The 20,652-nt window shown below is 38.9% G+C and overlaps 4 protein-coding genes across 4 annotated transcripts; 3 read left to right on the top strand and 1 right to left on the bottom strand.

The window, feature by feature from the left end:
• Positions 1-7,659: 7,659 nt before the first annotated feature.
• Positions 7,660-15,011, top strand: LOC103870110 (IQ domain-containing protein IQM2). Its single transcript, XM_009148222.3, has 7 exons — positions 7,660-7,864; positions 8,009-8,437; positions 8,523-8,703; positions 8,794-8,882; positions 8,965-9,055; positions 9,149-9,493; positions 9,579-15,011. Exons 2-7 carry the CDS (start codon positions 8,034-8,036, stop codon positions 10,197-10,199), a joined length of 1,731 nt encoding a protein of 576 aa, XP_009146470.1. The 5' UTR covers positions 7,660-7,864; positions 8,009-8,033; the 3' UTR covers positions 10,200-15,011.
• On the top strand, positions 11,997-12,563 carry LOC103870165 (IQ domain-containing protein IQM2-like). The gene has a single exon (XM_009148272.1). It carries the CDS (start codon positions 11,997-11,999, stop codon positions 12,561-12,563), a length of 567 nt encoding a protein of 188 aa, XP_009146520.1.
• Positions 15,012-15,073: 62 nt separating the features above from the next.
• LOC103870109 (feruloyl CoA ortho-hydroxylase 1) lies at positions 15,074-18,207 on the top strand. The gene is made up of 2 exons (XM_009148221.3): positions 15,074-17,059; positions 17,496-18,207. Exons 1-2 carry the CDS (start codon positions 16,548-16,550, stop codon positions 18,067-18,069), a joined length of 1,086 nt encoding a protein of 361 aa, XP_009146469.1. The 5' UTR covers positions 15,074-16,547; the 3' UTR covers positions 18,070-18,207.
• Positions 18,208-18,234: 27 nt separating this feature from the next.
• LOC103870108 (probable polyamine transporter At3g13620) lies at positions 18,235-20,083 on the bottom strand. Its single transcript, XM_009148220.3, has 2 exons — positions 19,650-20,083; positions 18,235-19,538 (listed from the first exon to the last, which is right to left on the bottom strand). Exons 1-2 carry the CDS (start codon positions 19,909-19,911, stop codon positions 18,367-18,369), a joined length of 1,434 nt encoding a protein of 477 aa, XP_009146468.1. The 5' UTR covers positions 19,912-20,083; the 3' UTR covers positions 18,235-18,366.
• Between the last annotated feature and the right edge of the window lie 569 nt (positions 20,084-20,652).

The raw sequence follows: 20,652 nt of genomic DNA, 5'->3' as shown, positions 1-20,652 counted from the left end.
CTAGTACTAACTCAATCTCTGTTTGTTTTATCTTTTCTCCTCCAGCACATGGCTGTCCTAATGCACATGCTAGACATGCATCACAAAGATGTGCTACAGATGGAGAATGCGACGTTTATGCCTCCCACCCTCACCTCATTGATGCAGTCCAAAGATCGCCAATTTCAAGCCGCACTTAAGAAAGACAAAATCAGGTGGGATCAGCGGATATCTAAACTCATCCTCCTTCCTGGTAAAACCTGGATGAAAGAAGTGGTGAAGGTATACACTCCAATGATATGGGCGGACAGACACTGGGTTGGGTTAGCGATCGACCTCCGGGCTGGACATGTCGACGTACTAGATTCACTGCCCTCTCTATACAACGAGGAACGTGTTCAACGATTTCTCAGGCCCATCCTCCAGATGCTCCCCTATCTCATCCGCTACGTGGCCAAGAACAACTCCCGTGATCTATCTCCTTTTACATGCCAGCGGAGAACGGGCACATATGAAAACTCAAGGTCTGGCGACTGCGGTCCTGTATGCGCTAAGTTTATGGAGCTACATCTTTACGGTGACCCGTATCCACACATGAGCGGTCTCACAGATGGCATGGTTGACAAGTTCCGCCAACAATACGCAATGGAAGCGTATAAAACCATTGTCTTACCAGCTTACTACTAGTCTTCTCTCCCTAACTATAGTTCTACGGATTAACAAGGCACCTTTTCATGTTTTTCTACTAATGTGCCTTCCTAGTTATCGGAGAACTTATGTATTTTGTATTGTTTTCAATCCGGCTAGAAACTACTCTGTAACCTTTTGTCAACAAACTAAACTTGCCGGTTGCTTTAGATCAAATCGGAATTTATCTACTTCTCATGGTAAGCTTCATTGTAGTTGTGTTGTACAGTATACTTTCGTAACCACATCAACGTGTCCACAATATACTTTCGTAACCACATAAACGTGTTCACAATACAAACATGCTCAACAAACCTAACACTCAAAGTTTCAAACTCAGCGTTTAGTACAATCACCTTTAACCACAACAACCTTCTTCACCATCACAAACGACAACCACAGTCATGTCATCCACAAAGGAACCTTCCAACCTCACTAAACCATTCTTTAACCATACGAAATAATCTAACCTACCCAACAATCCTACCCTAAACAAAACGAACCTTCCAACCTTGTTCATTTAACTAACTTAATCACATTTTTTACACATCCCGTAAATTTTTTCTTGTCCATAACCTACTTAACCACAACAGCTTTCTGTACCATCCAAAACAACAACCACAATCATGTCATCCACATAGCAACCTTCCCCCCTCACTAAACCATAATCTAACCACACGAAATAATCACATTATTCCCAAACCATGACAAACACAACCACAAGTACATCATCCACACCTCCCGTTAATTTTTCCTTAGCCATAACCTCTTTGACCACGAACTTACTGTCCTCCACCCCTCCACTTCTAGCCAGAACAAATATGCGACGACCACCAACATATCATCCACGTCCGACACCGCCGGAGAGGGGCGCAACCATAACCAATCTAGCCACATCTTCGCTGACCACCGACCACTTTCACACGTAATTACGACAACTCCTACCCAGACCACATATCCAACGACCACAATCAAGTCATCCAAGCCAACGCATAGTTCAAACCATTCACCACAACCACACCCTAAACCACCATTACCACCCTGACAATGCCCTAACTAACCACGATAACTACTCCCCTTGCAAACCCTGCTATCTTCTTAACTTCGTAATGACAAACAACACACAAACCGAAACACTTTCACGTTATCCATAACCATAACCAACACAGAACTAACACCAACTAACACAAAAGCCTCTTGTTATACTCACACCAACTCAAATATTACCCTGAACACAACTTTTCCAACAACGCTACACCCTTGCTCACCAACAACTAAAAAAAACAACTTTAAACAACAGCCAGCCCCTAAACACCAGCAACTCCTACAAACAAACGGTTGCGAAACTAACCACACTCCCACCCACACCCCCTAGATGTTTTCTTACTAAAATACAGAACACTTCCACGACATCCATAACCATAACCAACACAGATCTAACACCACACGTCGCCATCCTAACTTGACATACCTTGTACTCTTAACTAACTTCTCCTAACTTAATCACATTTTTTCACAAACCATGATAAACGCAACCACAAGCACATCATCCACGCATACACCTTCTGTTAATTTTTACTTAACCATAACCTAATTAGCCGCAACCTTACTATTTCACGTCATCCATAACCATAACCAACACAGATCTAACACCACACGCTAACCCTAAACACGTAACCATCCTAACTTGACATACCTTGTACCCTTAACCAACTACTCCTAACTTAATCACATTTTTCAACAAACCATGACCAACGCAACCACAACCACATCGTCCACGCCTACACCTTCTGTTAATTTTTTCTTAAACATAACCTATCTAACCGCAACCTTACTATTTCACGGCATCCATAACCATAACCAGCACAAATCTAACACAACACGCTAACCCTAAACACGTTGCCATCCTAACTTGACATACCTGGTAACCTTAACCAACTTCTCCTATCTTAATCACATTTTTTTCACAAACCATGACCAACGCAACCACAACCACATCGTCCACGCCTACACCTTCTGTTAATTTTTTCTTAAACATCACGTCTCCCTATCTAACCGCAACCTTACTATTTCACGGCATCCATAACCATAACCAGCACAGATCTAACACAACACGCTAACCCTAAACACGTCGCCATCCTAACTTGACATACCTGGTAACCTTAACCAACTTCTCCTATCTTAATCACATTTTTTTCACAAACCATGCTAAACGCAACCACAAGCACATCATCCACGCCTACACCTTCTGTTAATTTTTACGTAACCATTACCTAATTAACCACCACCTTAGTGTCCACTACCCCCTTCCTCCACTTCCTCCTGTGTTTACGCCTACTTCTAGCCAAACAGGTTTACGACGACCACAAACATTTCATCCACGCCCTACACTGCCGTTGCGTTTGTCCCAATCATAACCAATTTAACCAAATCTTTACTAACCACTGACGACTACCCCACTTACTCACAACAATTTCTACCCAGACCAAGTATCCAACGACCACATACATGTCATCCACGCCAACTCACTATTCAAAACATTAACCACAACCACACCCTAAACCACTATTACTACCCTAACCATGCCCTAGCTACCCACGAAAAACACTCCCATTGAAAACCCCACCAACCCATCTCATACACTAATCCACCTTTTATTCTAGATCAGTTTCAGTTTTTTTCCTACACAACATAAAAAAACAACAAGAACATAAACATCCATAGATTTGTTTCTTAAAATCATACCAACAAGGGTGTTGCTCACACCAGTGGTGGCATTAACATCTCTACTACAAATACCAAAACAACTACTCCTTCAGGTTACACGAGTTCCGTTCAAAAAAAAATTCTCCCTGCACCTCCATACAATAGCCGTTCAAACAAAAAACTTCCATCACCTAACCTTCAATCTCCAATCATATCGGAACCGTGCAATTGGTGCGGTTGTGTCCTTCTACCCTGCACCTCCCGCACTTATTAGGCACTGACTTCTTCTTAGGACCCTGCATAAGAGATTCACAATTTATCACACCGCTAGATTGTCACAATCAATAAATAATCACCAAAACAAAATCAAATAAACTATCTACCGGCATCTCCCCTGTCGAGGGGAATCGTTTGGTTCTACGCCTCCCTGGTGGCCTCTTAGTCAATGGTGGCATCAACATTGCATCCCTCACGTCTTCTGGAATAGATTCGTCCCTGGGGTCGCCAATTGGCCTAATAACACCTGCATAGGTTTCCCTCCACGCCACCGTCTTGTACCAATGACCAACCATAGTCTCATATGCGAGCCCTATGTTGTCGGCCGCAATCATGGCATGCCCACATGGTATCTTCATGTTGTCAAAGTACTTGCAAGTACACTTCTTCTGCTCCAACTGAACACTCTCAGAACCACCAAACTTCCCAACAACTTGGCAGCTCCAGCTAGAAATAGAGTTCACCTTGCTGCCCTTCACCAGCGCCATTGTCTTTGTCATCACTTTATCGACTTCTATTGTCATCAGACCCCGGTGCTTATTGGCCTTCTTACGTCTTGCACTGAACCACCTTGTCATCATCCCTTGTATGAACATCACCAACTCAATTATTGGGGACGACCTACCCTCTACCAATGCGTTGTTTAGCTGTTCAGCAATGTTACTTGTCATTATATTATACCTCTGGCCCCCAAAGTACGTTCTAGACCAACGTGCAGACCCTATTTTCCCCAAATAAATCCCACATTCGCTGTTAGACGCCCTGATCTTGTCACAGAAATTCTTGTAATCCCTCATCCTATGCGCAGTCGCAGCAGCAGTCACCAACCTCGCTAACCCCTTGCTAGAGAACCTAGCATTAACGTTCCGTGCCAAATGGACGATACAAAACCCATGATGGGCTTGTGGATACACACAGCTAACCGCGTTGGCAATTGAAGTGGCCCGGTCCGATATTATAGCAAGGTTGCTCGAATCCGCCAATATCCTCTCAACCTTCTGCAGAAACCACGTCCAAGCCTCAGTATCCTCACTGTCTACTATTGCAAATGCCAAAGGAAACACTTGGAAATTGCCATCTTGTCCGCTTGCTGTAAGCAACACCCCCTTGTACTTCCCACTAAGATGTGTGCCGTCTAGAACCAACACAAGCCTCAGCTTCTGGAACCCCTTAATAGATGCCCCAAACGCCAAAAACATGTAAAGAAACCGCTCCACACCCTCGTCGTCAACCTCTGTCTCAATATCAGCTACCGTCCCGGGATTGGCAAGTTTCAGCATATACAGATACTCAGCCAGCTTCATATACGAGTCGTCATCTGGTCCCCTCAAGTCAAACATTGCTTGCTCTTTGGCTCTGTAACACTTCATGTAAGATGCCGACAGCCTAAGATCCTCCATCAAGAGCCTTTGAATTTCAACCACCTTTGGCCCTTTCGACGGATCTTTAAATTTAGCCTTGTACACCGCTGCTATAACCCTAGCTGTTCCCCTACTGCCATACCCATTCCTACTCTCGATTGGACAAGTATGATCCAGCTGAGCTTTCCTGATTTCATAGTAACCACAACCGCGTATCTCATGAGCTGTGACTCTCCAATCACAACGCTCATCGGGACACTCGCACACAAAGGAGTCAACCTTTGTCCTCGTCTGTTTGAACTGAAACTGCCCTTTAATAGCGTAAATTGCCAAGGCAATCTGACAATCGACTTTACTCCCATACACCTTCCCAACATGAACAACCCCATCTGCCCCTTCGACATCAAGCCCTGGGATCTCGGCGGCTTCATACACTGTGTCATCATACAGAGGCGGAATGTCAAACTCTTCGTCATCGACATCTTCCAGCTTCCGGTTACTAGGCTCCTGACCACCACTCTCTGGGACACGGCTATTACGACCACCAATACTTGTACGCCCCATCCACGCAAAGTCATCCACGGGGATCTCACCTTTCACACCACTACCGCCGCTGCTTTCCCCAACAGGCTCACTGCTGCTACCCTCCGACAACTTCGCAACTCCGTTTGCCTCTTTGTCGTTAAACACAACTTCCACGGCGTCGCTGCCGCCTAAATCACCATCTATTAGTGGCTCCCAAAACTCAACGTCATATCCTCTAGGCCTAATATCCCTTTCATCAATCTCTTCTGGCCCACTGTAGTCGCTGTCAATACCCTCGCTCCAGCCATTACAATCACCTCCACCAGTGGGGTTACTTTCTGACCTTAACCGCTCTTCGAATTTCTCAACCTCCTCAATAAGCTGGAAATCATCGAGGTTAATGAAGTTGGTTTTCGAACCCACGCTGGAGAGGTCGACAGCCTTTCTTTTAGTACCACTCTGGCGCTGCTTCGCGCTGCATCTCGGTGTTTCAAAGACATCCATGTCAGGAGCAGCCGTACAATACCCCAAACTCTCGAAAGTTGCGAACAAATTCAAACTACCGGTAACTTTCATGTGGGTGAAGAAATACCTAAGCGCACCATCGTTTGTAAGCAGGACGGGAGGAGTTTTAATCCCGGTTGCAAGGTCCTTGCTGTCCGGCGGCCAATAGCTAAGCGCTAGATTGAAAGAAGCTTCCGACTTCTTAAACTCAGCAAACACCAGACTCTCGATCTCCTTTATGGTCAGCGCTTCATGGACAGGTATCATCCTCGCCATTTTTGTCTTGTCCACCACAAACTCCCATTTCCCGTCAGACCCACATAGCCATGCTCCACACATCACCATACACATCTCGTCCATCTGCATTGACATCGTACATCGTTTACCATGGAAATCTAGAAAACACTAAAAAACAAAACCCTAACCACAACTTCGAAACTACACACCAACAAGCTAAATCGATAAAGTCTACAAACTAACCTTCACTTCTGCAGCGGAGGAACTCTGCACGGAGCTCCCTACGTCCGTTCAAACTCGTAAATCTCTCCCACCCTTATCTTTCAGCTTCGTAGAACAACAAAGACAACACACAGCAAGGTACGTTAAAGGAAACACATTTATGGCGACCCCAACCAACCCTCTTAATCTTAGCCATTGGATCTCCTTTTAATCAAATAATCTGACGGCTACAATTGAAAACTCTCTATTTTAACTTATTCATTTATTAGACCAAACAAATGTCTGGTTTGGTTCCTTAGAGGAAACATCCTCTCCCCTAACAAACCGTTGGAGGGCTTTTCTGTCAATCAAAAATACACCTGTCCAAGTAATGTGTCCCCTGACCACAAAGTGTCTTCTAGTGTTAACAAAAGACAAAATGTGCCTCACAGTGTAAACGTCTCAATTTTCAAGAGAACACATGCATGTATTGTGTGGTGTATTTGAAGGTATATTATGTAGTACATAAATAAATTATGCAATACATGCAGTGTCGCTAGATGCAAAGCTTGAATTAATATTCCGTTGCCTCGTTACATTAAAAAATACAAATGATATCACTCTATTATATGCTTATTTAATTCCATGATTTTTCATTTTTTTTGTTTTTATTGACCCACCAAAACACTTTTGATTGAATAGAGTAGTATTCTGTGGGTCGCTACGAAAGGAAGAAGGAAATTTCATCAAATCGCATTTTATTGAAACAAATAGTGAAATAACATTGGGCTTCTTTTATAATAAACAGTATTTTTAAAACAACGAATAGTATTCACGTAAAGATTCACGTGTGCAACTACGTCACTTTATCATAGTGACGTTAAAATTCTACTAACTAATTAATATACCAAAAAATGAATCTAGTCAAATTCAGATGATAAAAAAGAAATGGCTTTATTTGTTCAGAAAAATGATACAGTTAAAAACCTTTTCTAGCTATAAATAAACCCACAACATATTTAAATTTTGCTTGTAGGTAAAGTAAAATCTTGAGTTTGAACTTTTGACTTAGAATGAATATTCTGCAGCTACAAACACGTGGTTGGACATATCGACGCTTCTCTTTCTCTCTCTAAGACACACACACTCTCTCTCTCTATCTGTCCTGGAGTACGGTATTATATATATAAACTCCATTCCTGAAGAGTTTGTAACTTGCGATTTGTGAGCTTCATTTCCTTCTTCAGCTAACAAAAACAAGAACAAAGAAATCTTTCGAATCCTCAAGAAAAGAATCTAAAGAAGATTCAAGAAGAGCTAAGAGAAAGCTTCAAGATTCCTCAAACGAGCTTTTACTGACAAAACCTGATCAAGTGCGTATATTCGAGGTACTTACTCATCTTTACCACAACTGATTCTTCTCTCTCTCTATATATATATACATATCTTTTGTTTTCAATTACTCTGTTTTGCTCTATTTTCCAGATCCGAAAAGTTTTGATTCTTAACAGATTCATCATGTTTCACTTCAGGTCAGAACCTATCAGGATCTGTTGAATGGGGGTATCATTCTCCTGTCCGTACACCAAGCAAGAAGACGTGGAGGCTTCTCTAGACTCCGTCACTGTCAAGTCCATAAGCTTCGGTGATGACAACGAGTGCAAAACTCCCAAGAGATCCGTTAACTTCAATGACAGAACTCTCGAGCCCACGATCTTGAAATCTATGGGATCTGGTGGTAAAATGGTTGTCGAGAAGTCTGTCAGCTTCAAAGGGATGCAGCTGGAGAGAATGATGGAGAATGGCTTCGAGATAGACAATGCAGAGATTGCTAGGGAACTCTCAGTTCTTGATCCGAAGAACCCTAAACACGAAGCTGCTATTAAGTTACAGAAAGTTTACAAGAGCTTCCGTACGAGGAGAAAGCTTGCGGATTGTGCAGTGCTCGTGGAGCAAAGCTGGTTAGTTTCTTTTTTTAATCACAAAGCTCAAAAACGTTACTTTTTTTTAGTTGTATTGTTGTGATCTAATCTGTTTCAATCACAGGTGGAAGCTATTGGATTTTGCTGAGCTGAAGAGAAGTTCTATATCTTTTTTTGATATTGAGAAACACGAAACCGCGATTTCGAGGTGGTCTAGAGCTAGGACTAGAGCAGCTAAGGTTGGTAAAGGTTTGTCCAAGAATGGAAAAGCACAAAAGCTTGCTCTACAACATTGGCTTGAAGCTGTAAGTTTTATATAGACTAGTTTTTTTTTATTAGTACAACTTTTTGGATTGAAATCGGATCTTGGTTTAATGCATTTTGGTATATAACAGATTGACCCGAGGCATCGGTATGGACACAACCTGCACTTTTACTACAACAAATGGCTCCACTGTCAGAGTAGAGAACCTTTCTTCTACTGGTAACTACTTGTCACCTACTCTTTTTTTTTCTCATTTATGTCAAAAGATCAAGAAAACTAAACTTAGATTCAAATGTTTCAGGCTTGATATTGGCGAGGGAAAAGAAGTAAATCTTGTGGAGAAGTGTCCTCGTTTGAAACTTCAGCAACAGTGCATCAAGTATCTTGGTCCGGTTAGTATCTATTTCTTTTACCTGCTCAACAAGTAACTCTACCGATAAATTAGAAACTTATTCTTATTATTTTCATGTTTTTCTTTTGTGTAGATGGAAAGGAAAGCTTATGAGGTTGTTGTGGAAGAAGGCAAGTTCTTCTACAAGAACAGCGGAGAGATGCTTCATACTTCTTCAATGGAAGAAAGTGATTCCAAATGGATTTTCGTGCTCAGCACGTCGAAAGTGTTGTACGTTGGGAAGAAGAAGAAGGGTACCTTTCAACATTCAAGCTTCTTAGCTGGAGGAGCTACTGTTGCTGCAGGGAGATTAGTTGTTGAGAGTGGTGTTCTTAAGGCTGTTTGGCCACACAGTGGACATTATCAACCTACTGAAGAGAATTTCTTGGACTTTCTTTCTTTCCTAAGAGAGAACAATGTTGATATCACTGATGTAAAGGTAAGAGAAAGAGATTTGAATGACTTTTAGATCTTGAGTTTGTGAGGGTTGTGTTCTTATAAGTGTTTTGTTTTGTGTGTTTCAGATGAGTCCTACAGATGAAGATGAGTTTTCTCTTTACAAACAAAGAAGCACTCACATGAGAAACCATTCTTTGGAAGAGGATTTGGAGCCTGAGAAGAGCATTATCTTGCAAGACAAGGTTGATCCAATACAAGAAGAAACAACTCCAGTGATGGCTAATACCGAAACACCGAAAAAGATGGAGTCTATTAAAGTATCTGAAGACTATGATTCTGGTGATGATGAGGAGGAGGAGGAAGAGATTTTTGACTTAGAACAAGAACCAATTCCTTCAGAGCATAGCTCACCAAGAGGAGGAGAAGAAACCAGAGAGAGTGAGGTAGTGAAGATTCCAGAAGAATCAATCCTAAAAAGGATCAATTCAAAGAAGGAAAGTAGATCTTTCCAACTTGGGAAACAGCTATCTTGCAAGTGGACAACAGGTGCAGGACCAAGGATAGGTTGTGTAAGAGATTACCCATCAGAGCTTCAGTTTCAAGCACTTGAACAAGTCAACTTGTCTCCGAGAAGCGCTTCTGTTTCAAGACTCTGTTTCTCTTCCTTGTCTCACACGCAAACGCCTCAGATGTCACCGTTATGGCGAGGAATGTCATTACCTGCAGATATCATCACACATTCATAACTGATGAAATTTTTTTAATTACACATTAAGTTCTTTCGATCTGATCTATTCTTTTTGTGTGAATAGTGACGATGATGACTTAAAAATTCTTTTGTATTTTTTTTTCTTCCCCTTTACTGTAACAGAGAAGCATTTCATTTGTTTATTTCGTTTCTTGTTTAACAAGATATTACATGTATAAAAAAAATGTTAGCTTCTTTTTTGTTTCTGGCAAAAGCCTGTAATATATGGTTCAAGATTCGCCTCTTTTTTTATACTGTTATTAGCTTTTATTTACACTTTTTACAGCAAATTTCTGCTCGATTTTCAGGAAACGCAGTGAAGATTCAAAACCCTAGGCTCTGGTTCACATCTCAAGACTCACAAACCCTAGTGATGCTTGCGTGGAAAGACAACTTTGTCCTTGAAGAGAGAGCTTATTTGCCTTATACGAACTCTATACCTCTGGTGAGAACAAGTTTAAAGGTTTTGAAAGGCCCGTTATTAGACTTGGTCAAGTAAGCCCCGTATCGATTAATAGATTGTTTGGCGCAACGACCATGCCCTAGTCCTAGTCCACGCTTCTCCACCTACCAACCGAAGAAATTAAGTCAAAACATTTCAGCCTTGTTATGTCACAAGAAAATCTTTTGGCTTCTTCCCTTTTTTCCTACGACTGCAATGTGTACGGCTATATCGTTTGCCATTTTTTATTAGATAAGACTACACATAATGTAGTGCCGTGCCAACCATCTGAGGGGGCTGAGGCAAAACAAGATAATATGTATTTAAAATAATAATTATAATGTAATTTAAAATAATATAAGATATTAAAAATAACATTCAAAAACAAGGACTATGTTTTAAGAGATTTTAATTTTCGTTTTTTATAAATCATTTTCATGTTTTAAAGATACTTTTAAGTTTCTTAAAAATCAGAAAAATAACTATTTAGTTTTTAAGAAAAAAAAACTAAATATGACACCACTAAAAAAATTAAAATAAAACTTAGTATGTTAAAAATTAACATTCACACCACTAAATATGACAATTAAATAATTTTAAAATACAAACGTATTTCATATAAACACATTTGAGAAAAAATTAAAATAAAATCTTTAGATTTTGAATAAATAAAAAAACGTATTTTATATAATATCAACAATATTATTCTTGATGCTTGGTTTTGAATTCAAGTAGAAAACATAAACATAAGTATTTTAACTAGTTGTATACTATTTCACAAAGACTTTTTAGAGATTTGGAACCCCAAAATTTTGTAATTTATGTGGGGGCCTAAGGTTAATACTTTTTGGCTTTTTCATAACACTCGTCCTTGATGTTGATCTTCAAATGGTTGAATGTATTGGTCTAGAAGAGCTTTTATTCTTGTTTCTGATAAACATTTTAGGCCATTGCCTTTGTTGACCACGAACTCGGTTACTTGAGCTTGATTTGTGAATTGTGCGGTAGAGATTTGAGCTTTGGCTTTGAGCTTTGTGTTTAATAAAGATTTGAGCTTTGCTTTGGATTGTGTTGAAGCTGTTTTTATACTATCTCCTCTCTCTCTCCAACTAATATTCACAACACAATCGAAAGCCAAAGCTCAAATCTTTATTCGACCAAAATGGTTCCAACACTCTCTACGGCACAGTTAGCAGATCCAGCTGAAGCAACGAGTTCGTAGTCAACAAAGGCAATGGCGTAAAGGGTTTATTAGAAACATGACCCAAAGCTCTTCCAGACCAATACATTCAACCATTTGAAGAGCGTCTCATCAACAAGTTTGTCAACGATGAGGCCATTCCAGTCATCAACATGTTGAACCCCAAACAGAACAAAGACGCTGAAGCTATTTGTGACGCTGCTGAGAAATGGGGCTTCTTTCAAGTGATCAACTATGGAGTTGATTTGGATGTTCTTGACAACGTGAAGGCTGCGACTCATAGGTTCTTTAACCTCCCTTTTGAGGAGATGAGCAGGCTCGCAAAGGAGAATTCTTTGTCGACCAATGTTAGGTTCGGTACGAGTTTCAGTCCTCGTGCAGAGAAAGATTATCTCAGCCTCTTCTTTGTGTCCGATACAAAAGTATCTGAAGACTATGATTCTGGTGACGGTGAGGAGGAAGAGGAAGAGTTTTTTGGCTTAGAACAAGAACCAATGCCTTCAGAGCTGAGCTCACCAAGAGGAGGAGAAGAAACCAAAGAGAGTGAGGTGGTGAAGATTCCAGAAGAATCAATCCTAAAGAGGATCAGTTCAAAGAAGGAAAGCAGATATTTCCAACTTAGGAAACAAATATCTTGCAAATGGACAACAGGTGCAGGACCAAGGATCGGTTGTGTAAGATATTACCCATCAGAGACTCTGTTTCTCCTCCTTGTCTAGCACGCAAACGCCTCAGATGTCACCGTTATGGCGAGGAGTGTCATTACCTGCAGACAGCAGTCATATCATCATCACACTTTCGTAACTGATGATTTTTTTTTTTAATTACACATTAAGTGACGATGATGACTTAGAAATTCTTTTGTATTCTTTTTCCTTCCCCTTTAGTGTAACAGAGAAGCATTTCATTTGTTTATTTCCTTTCTTGTTTAACAAGAAATGATAGGTTAAAAAAGTGTTAGATTCTTTTTAAACGCTTTGTATGTTTTGGCAAAAGCCTGCAACAAACATAATTGATCCAATATTCTCCTTTTATTTTCAAAATATTGTTATTAACTTTTATTTAACCTTTATTGCAAGTTTCAGCTCGATTTTGTTTTGGACAAAACTCAGTGGAGACTCAAAACCCTAGGCGCTGGTTCACATCTCAAGACTCACGAACCCTACTGATGTGAGCGTGGAAAGACAAATCTGTCCTCGAAAGAGACAGATTTTATTTCTTATATGGACCACCCTCAGCTCCTGGTGAGAACAATTTTGGGCTTTTGAAAGGCCCATTAGGCTTGGTCAAAACAACCCCGGTTATAATGTTGGATTGTTTGGCGCAACAAGAACCATGCATAGTCCATGCCTCTCCACCTACCAAATGAATAAATCAAGATTACTTATCAAAAGTTTTATCTTTGTTATGTCACAAGAAAACATTACGACTGCAATGTGTACGCCTATAACGTTTGCTATTATTAGATGTGACCACATATAAAGACATAAATTCGTAATAATTTAGAAAAAAAAAGAGTCAAACACTACATTTAACTAAACTATGTGTTGTCGATGATGGATAGAACATTGTCTTCAAAAAGAAGAAGGCCAGAACATATTGATTAACAACGTACTAAGTAGATTTATTAAGCGTATGTATGACTTCTGGATCACTACAGTTAGTAACCCTTCAACCAAACCAATCCAAAACTAATCTAGCATATCAATGGATGAACTTTGAAATTTCATTGATTTTTGAGTCATGAATAGCATTATATTACAACCACAAGAACCTGCATTTTTGTAAAATGTCAAAACTAATGAAAGATATATAATTTTCATTGGGATTACCTACAAATTCAAATGAGCAAATCTCCAAAATAACACCTTTCTAAGTTTATATCACAAAAATAGTACTCAAAAACTAAAATGACCAAAATAGCATTTTATATTTTGAAAATTTTAAATTTTTTTATTTTTCAAAATTTGAAATCTTATCTCCAAAACCTCATTTCTCAACTCTAAACTCTAAAACCTAAACTCTAAACCCTAAACCCTAAATTCTAAACCCTAAACTCCACCCCTTGAGTGCTATTTTTGTGACTTTTGGCATTGAGTGCTAGTTTGGGAACAAAAACTTGATTTAGTGCTATTTTGGTCTTTTTTTCAATTCAAATCTATACTAATAAAGTTGACTAGAAAGGCTCCACAATGCGCCACCTCAGCGAAGGCTATTCCAAAATGTGACACGTGGCGTTATTTTTTCATTCTTTGTTTCTGAAAAATGGGTTGTTTACTTACGAAAGTCTCATGTTCCATTTGATTTATTTGTTTGGGCCTATCATTATTTCAGAATCTCGGTCCAAAAGTCTTTCTTCTTCGATCAAGTATGGTCGGAACAAATTAGCCAACAAAAACTGTTGGTTTACATAACGCCCTCCCCCCGAATTCAGTCAACCACAATAATGATCTCATTAATGTCGTTCTCATCACTACCTCCACTCTCTCGCATTCATTAGTTCACTCACACCACCATGGAAACGTCTGAAAACTACACCTATAACTATAAATACCATAGTTGGATTCAGTAAAAATCAATAATCCCATCAAATCATTTCGCATTCTCTCTTCTTATCAAAAAAAAAAAATCCACATCCTCTCTCTGCAGTTCAGCTATATTTAATGGACACAGTGACCTACTTCTAACTGAATTGAAAGCCGAATGTTGTCCTAAACCAATCGAGGTGCGATTGCTCATGTTGGGAGGGTTGGAATGCAAAGAAAGAAAGTGAACTCATGGGTGTGACATGCTCTTGGTAGATGAAAGGTAAACACAAAGAAGGTGAGATGGATGGTTGATAATTTCACGAGGCTCTCTGGTGAATCGCGGTTCATGGACCATGGTAAGTATGAAGTATCATATGCAAAAACATCAACCCCATAAAATTCTTTCCATAACACGACTTCCCAGATATCATAATATAACATTATCTCAAAATGAGGACACAACACAAAAAGAAAAACAAACACAAAATTGCTTAAAAAATATTTACAATGAAGGTTAAGTTTCGTGCATCTCAACACACAATTTCCATAACAATATTACATAACAAATAAAAAATTACAATAAAAAAATGTGCAAACAAAAAATAAGAAAACATGTGACACCACTTACGTTTCAACTATGCGTGCATATAAATTAAGAACCGAAAACCGAATTGAAGGCAATAAAAAAAGACAGTCTAAAACTAAACATAAATTCACAAACAATTGAGCGGTTTATATATTTTTGAAGCTGAAAAATCGAAAATCGTATCATAGAACAAAATAAGAACTTATAATAGGCATTCTATTTAGTTATAAAATTACCATAAAATTCAAATATTATTTATAAACCAAATACCCGAAAGTTTAAAATAAAATAACATGTGCCACCACTGAACACGTGCAACAAATAAATACAATAAAAAATGTGCAAACAAAAAATAACAAAACATGCGTATCACTATGATTTCAACTAAACATGCGTATCACTATGGTTTCAACTATGCCTCAACATATTAATTAGGAAGAAAAAATCTGAATCGAAGCCGACAAAAAATGAATCTGAAACTGAAATATTTCCCAAATAACCGAGCAGTTCATATATTTCTGAAACTGAAAAACCGTGTTGCAACCGAACAAAGAACCGGATGAGTACTTAAAATATAAATTATATTGAGTTTCAAAATTACCAAAAACTTATATTGCTAAAATATGAAATACCCAAATATTTATTTATCCAAAATATTTAAAATTATTTGAATTACCGAAATATTAGAATTATCCAAATAGTTTTTGTTTCAATATTAAAATTTATCTGGATTATCCGATATTAAATCCCAAAACTGAAAAGATCTGATTTTACCTGAATTATCCAAAATTAACCAAAACCAGAACTGAATTGGAATAAAAGCTTATTGGATATTAGTTGGTTCTTACGATTGGTACCCGAACTAAACCAAAGACCAAAATAACCAAACCAAAACTAAAGAAAGTTTCATAAATAATTGAATGGTTCATATATTTCTTGAACCTAAAAAAACAAAAGACCGAGAAAAACAAAATGGAACTGAACCGAAAATTGAACATTCTTGCATAGTTTCAACTGTTTGAGACCAATTCAGCACATATCTAAAAAGAAAAAAAACTATACTTAATGATAAATAGTATATATAGTAGAATTTTTTTTTAAATAAACAATAAATTTATAAAATAAATAAACCAGTAAGTATATACAAACATAACTTATATTTAACCGAATATAATACATCCCGCGCGAAGCGCGGACATACCACTAGTAGTATATATATTATATAGAAAGTAACGTGTTATTCTTTTTTTTCTCTGCCAAGATTAACGTGATATACTTCAATTACTCGAAGATAATTAGCAAAACATGCCAGTTTCAAAAGCCGAGTCAGCTGACCATATCCATATGATTTATCTTAATGAACTAAATATTTGAAACATTACTAATTAAATACAAATCGAAAAAAAAATTTAAATAAAAGAACGTAAGCGGGAACAAGTAAAACGGTAGACGAAGCATGCCATCTAGGTTGTTCGCTCATTCTCTTCTTCAAAACCTTCTCTTTTATATACTCTCTCCTCTCTGCAACTTATCTCCACAACACAATCCAAATCCAACGCTCCAACGTTTATTCCAAGTCTCAACACAAAATGGCTCCAACTCTCTCTACCGCTAACTTCGCAGACCCAGCTGAAGTAACCGAGTTCGTGGTCAACAAAGGCAATGGCGTAAAGGGTTTGTCAGAAACAGGAATCAAAGCTCTTCCGGACCAATACATTCAACCATTTGAAGAGCGTCTCATCAACAAGTTCGTCAACGAGACAGACGAAGCTATTCCAGTCATCGACATGTCGGACCCTGATGAGAACAAAGTCGCTGAAGCTATCTGTGACGCTGCTGAGAAATGGGGTTTCTTTCAGGTGATCAACCATGGAGTTCCTTTGGATGTTCTTGACAACGTGAAGGCTGCGACTCACAGGTTCTTTAATCTTCCTGTTGAGGAGAAGAGCAGGTTCACAAAGGAGAATTCTCTGACGACCAATGTTAGGTTCGGTACTAGTTTCAGTCCTCGTGCTGAGAAGGCTCTCGAGTGGAAAGATTATCTCAGTCTCTTCTTTGTGTCCGAAGCCGAAGCTGAACAGTTTTGGCCTGATGTTTGCAAGTGAGTTCAAAAATCAAATCTTTATTTGTTTAGGTTTCAGTTTATTCCGTTAAATCGATTTGGGTAATTTAGTTTTCGGTTAGTTTGGTTCGGTAAAAATCTCACTAAATTGAACCAAAGAAATTTGGTTTGGTTAATTTTGGTTTTTGAAAATTTTACCGAAATGAAGCAATATTTTGGTTTCTGTTTAAAGTTTTAAGAATTCAGATAATTTTGGTAAATATTGGTTATATAATTAGTTAAAATTTGATTATTTCGTTTAGTTTGGTTTGCTTATTTTGGTTAGCTTGGTTTAAATTTTTTTTAAAAAAATGAACACCTAACTAACCGAGCATCAAACTTTTGTCCTGATGTTTTCAAGGGAGTTTAAGAATCATATCTTTATCTGTTTAAATCATTGATTCATATAAACAATTCTTGATTTTCTTGATTTTAGGAATGAAGCTCTAGAGTACATGAACAAGTCCAAGACAATGGTGCGGAAGCTTCTAGAGTATTTAGGAAAAAATCTCAACGTGAAAGAGCTAGACGAGACCAAAGAATCACTCTTCATGGGCTCAATCCGAGTCAACCTCAACTACTATCCCATCTGTCCTAACCCTGACCTAACCGTTGGCGTTGGTCGTCACTCAGACGTCTCTTCCCTCACCATTCTCTTACAAGACCAAATCGGTGGCCTCCACGTGCGTTCTCTATCTTCAGGGAACTGGGTTCACGTGCCACCGGTTCCTGGATCCTTTGTCATCAACATAGGAGACGCCATGCAGATCTTGAGCAACGGTCGTTACAAGAGCGTGGAGCATCGTGTCTTAGCTAACGGTAGTAACAACAGAATCTCTGTTCCTATCTTTGTGAATCCAAAACCAGAGTCAGTGATTGGTCCTCTCCCTGAGGTGGTCGCAAATGGTGAGGAACCGATTTATAAAGACGTTGTGTACTCTGATTACGTCAGGTACTTCTTCAAGAAGGCACATGATGGAAAGAAAACCGTTGACTTCGCCAAGATATGATCAGAACCAGACCTAAATGGAGTTTGGTTTCTTGTTTTGTTTCATGTTTGTGTGTTTGCTTGTGAGTGAATAAAGAAGACTCTCTTCCATATTGTGTTGTATACAGTTTCTCTTATATAAAAAAGTGTTACAAAAGCATAACCTTTTTTCTTAATACCAGACCCGAAACCACATAATATAATATTAATATCATTCGAACTGGGAAGCTGGTACTTTTCAGTTGAGATAAGGACCTCTCTTAAGAAGTATAACTTACATTGAATTGAAAAACTATCTCAGTTTTTTAATAAGAAGATGCTATCGTGAGTCATGATGATCTTCAACCTTTTTACGTTCTCCATTACCATTATCAAGTAGATCAGCATCTTCATTGAACTCAAAGATCTTCTTCTCCCTTAAGTAATTAATCAAGAAGTACCAACCAACTGCTCCTACCGTCATCAAACCGCTAACCAGGTACACAATCTTAGTAGCAAACACAATGATCAATACCAAAAACGCTGAAGGCACCAAGCACATAACCACCAGCCCTGGGATATTCAAGGGGACTCGGTAAGGTCTCTTCAGCTCAGGTAGTTTCTTTCTCAACCAAACGAAAGATGCAAACTCTAGAAACATCCCTAACGTGTATATGAAGTTAGCAGATGCTACAATATCTGTGAAGTCCATGTAAGACAATCCAAGCGACATGAGAGCCGAGAGTAGAATCCCAACCCAAGGAGTGTTGAACCACTTCGATCTCAACCCAAAGAACTTAGGCAAGAACCCTAACTCAGCCATACCTTCAAGCTGATAAGCACTGCTGCTTAGCTGAGCTTCGAAAAGTCCTATACTCGATAACACAGCGCCAACTTCAATCCAGATCTTCAGCCACTTCCCTGCAATCATCTCAGCCGCTTCCGCGTGAAACCCTGTCTCCCACCTGCTCTGATCTACAGACACAGCACCAGTGACTGCGAAAAGAGGGATCAGGTACGCTACACAAGTGAAGATCACAGCGATGAGAAGCGCCAAAGGGAACGTCTTCTGAGGGTTATCAACTTCCCCAGCAAGGGTACTGACATTATCCCAAAAATTCAAGTTCCAGAAGAGCGTGTTGAAGTAGAGGTTCCAATCTTTTTTCTTGCTTCCCAAGCTACCCCAACGGTGAGGCTTTATCTTAGGGATTGCCATAGCAGACATGACGAGGAAAGGTGATAAAGACACTAGACCGAGAACAACAGCTGCGTAGCCGACAATGGCTAGGCCAGTGTAGTTAAGGAATGATAAGACCACGGTCGATGCGAATATGCAGACGTTTCTTGGCCATCCGGATTCAAGAACAGGGAATAGCTTGTCCAAGTAAGTGACGCAGAGTACAGGAAACGAAGCAACGTTGATCACACCGCTCAGAAACTTCAACGAGCCCATCATTGACCCTACGAAAGCTCCAAAAGCCCTGTGGGCCCATATCACAAACCCTCCGTTGCCTGAAGATCAGTAAAGTTTAGACCACAACACAAGTACTGTTCATATAATTGTCTAGGGTACAAAGTGTTTAGATCTTTTTTTGTCTTATTATGTTTGGTTTGATGATATACCTGGAAACGCGGTGGAGAGTTCAGCGGTGATTAGGGCTTCAGGAACACTCCATATGAAAGGGAAGATGAGGAAACCGAGAATCGCTAGAAGCGGTCCAGCCGCTTGAACCGCTGGTTCTTCTCCAAACGGACCACCCGCGACTTCGAAGTAAATTAGGAAAATCAAAGGGACCAAAGTCAGCTTCTTCGCGGTTGATGTGGTTGAACCAAAGGTTGTTACTGGGAGCTCATGGCTCGATCTTGATGTTTCTGTAATTGCCATTAGTATTTTTTTTTTCTCTTTTGATTCAGATCATGGAATCTTGTGTATTGAAGAGCCTCGAAGAGAAGAATGAAACTTATCTATATAAGTTACAAAGAAAACTTATACATCTATGAGCTGTAGAATCCAAAATAATATATGAGAAACGTAATGTGATTGGATGACAGTTGGTCGTATCAGACTGAATCTTAGCAGAATATTTAGGACCATCCAATTCCAATGTGTTTGTATTTATCGTACTAATTTATTAATCAACTAGGGTCGGCCCGCCCTACGGGCGGGATATTAGTTAATTTGATATTCACTAAATGCTCGAGTTGAAATTTGTTTTAAAATTCAAGAATTTGGTTATCTGTTATGTCTTACTTATTAGTATGCGGTGGTATAGTTGTTTTTCGATTATTCTTGTTTTGGTATTGTATCAAATTAACTAATTGTCCAACTCATAATTATAGATGTATAAATGTGGATTTGTGATAAAGTTTGATGACAATACTGTTTTTTTTTTAATTATTATTCATAGTGGAGTATGCATGTGTCAGAAAGAGGCCTATAACAACTTTTATGTTTTTGTGTATGGATTTTAAATATATATTATTTTGTATAATGCATACTTGCTCTACAACATTTGCTTGTAGACTAAAAAAATTGTTTTCTATATTTTTAAAAGAGAAAATATTTAGTCTAAAATATAACATGAACATATTTATTGACTATATATAGAAGTTGGATGTTATTTTA

The sequence above is a fragment of the Brassica rapa genome, chromosome A05, assembly GCF_000309985.2.
Source record: "Brassica rapa cultivar Chiifu-401-42 chromosome A05, CAAS_Brap_v3.01, whole genome shotgun sequence".
Lineage (NCBI taxonomy): Eukaryota > Viridiplantae > Streptophyta > Magnoliopsida > Brassicales > Brassicaceae > Brassica > Brassica rapa.
This window is presented reverse-complemented; position numbering and strand designations above follow the sequence as displayed.

Bases quoted from the DNA above. Each gene is read 5' to 3' on its own strand.
- LOC103870108 (XM_009148220.3), bottom strand. From the start codon at position 19,911: ATGGCAATTACAGAAACATCAAGATCGAGCCATGAGCTCCCAGTAACA. The intron at 19,539-19,649 runs GTATATCATCAA...ACTGATCTTCAG, and splicing joins ACTCTCCACCGCGTTTCCAG to GCAACGGAGGGTTTGTGATA.
- LOC103870165 (XM_009148272.1), top strand. From the start codon at position 11,997: ATGTTGAACCCCAAACAGAACAAAGACGCTGAAGCTATTTGTGACGCT.
- LOC103870109 (XM_009148221.3), top strand. From the start codon at position 16,548: ATGGCTCCAACTCTCTCTACCGCTAACTTCGCAGACCCAGCTGAAGTA. The intron at 17,060-17,495 runs GTGAGTTCAAAA...TCTTGATTTTAG, and splicing joins TTTTGGCCTGATGTTTGCAA to GAATGAAGCTCTAGAGTACA.
- LOC103870110 (XM_009148222.3), top strand. From the start codon at position 8,034: ATGGGGGTATCATTCTCCTGTCCGTACACCAAGCAAGAAGACGTGGAG. The intron at 8,438-8,522 runs GTTAGTTTCTTT...TTTCAATCACAG, and splicing joins GTGCTCGTGGAGCAAAGCTG to GTGGAAGCTATTGGATTTTG. The intron at 8,883-8,964 runs GTAACTACTTGT...CAAATGTTTCAG, and splicing joins AGAGAACCTTTCTTCTACTG to GCTTGATATTGGCGAGGGAA.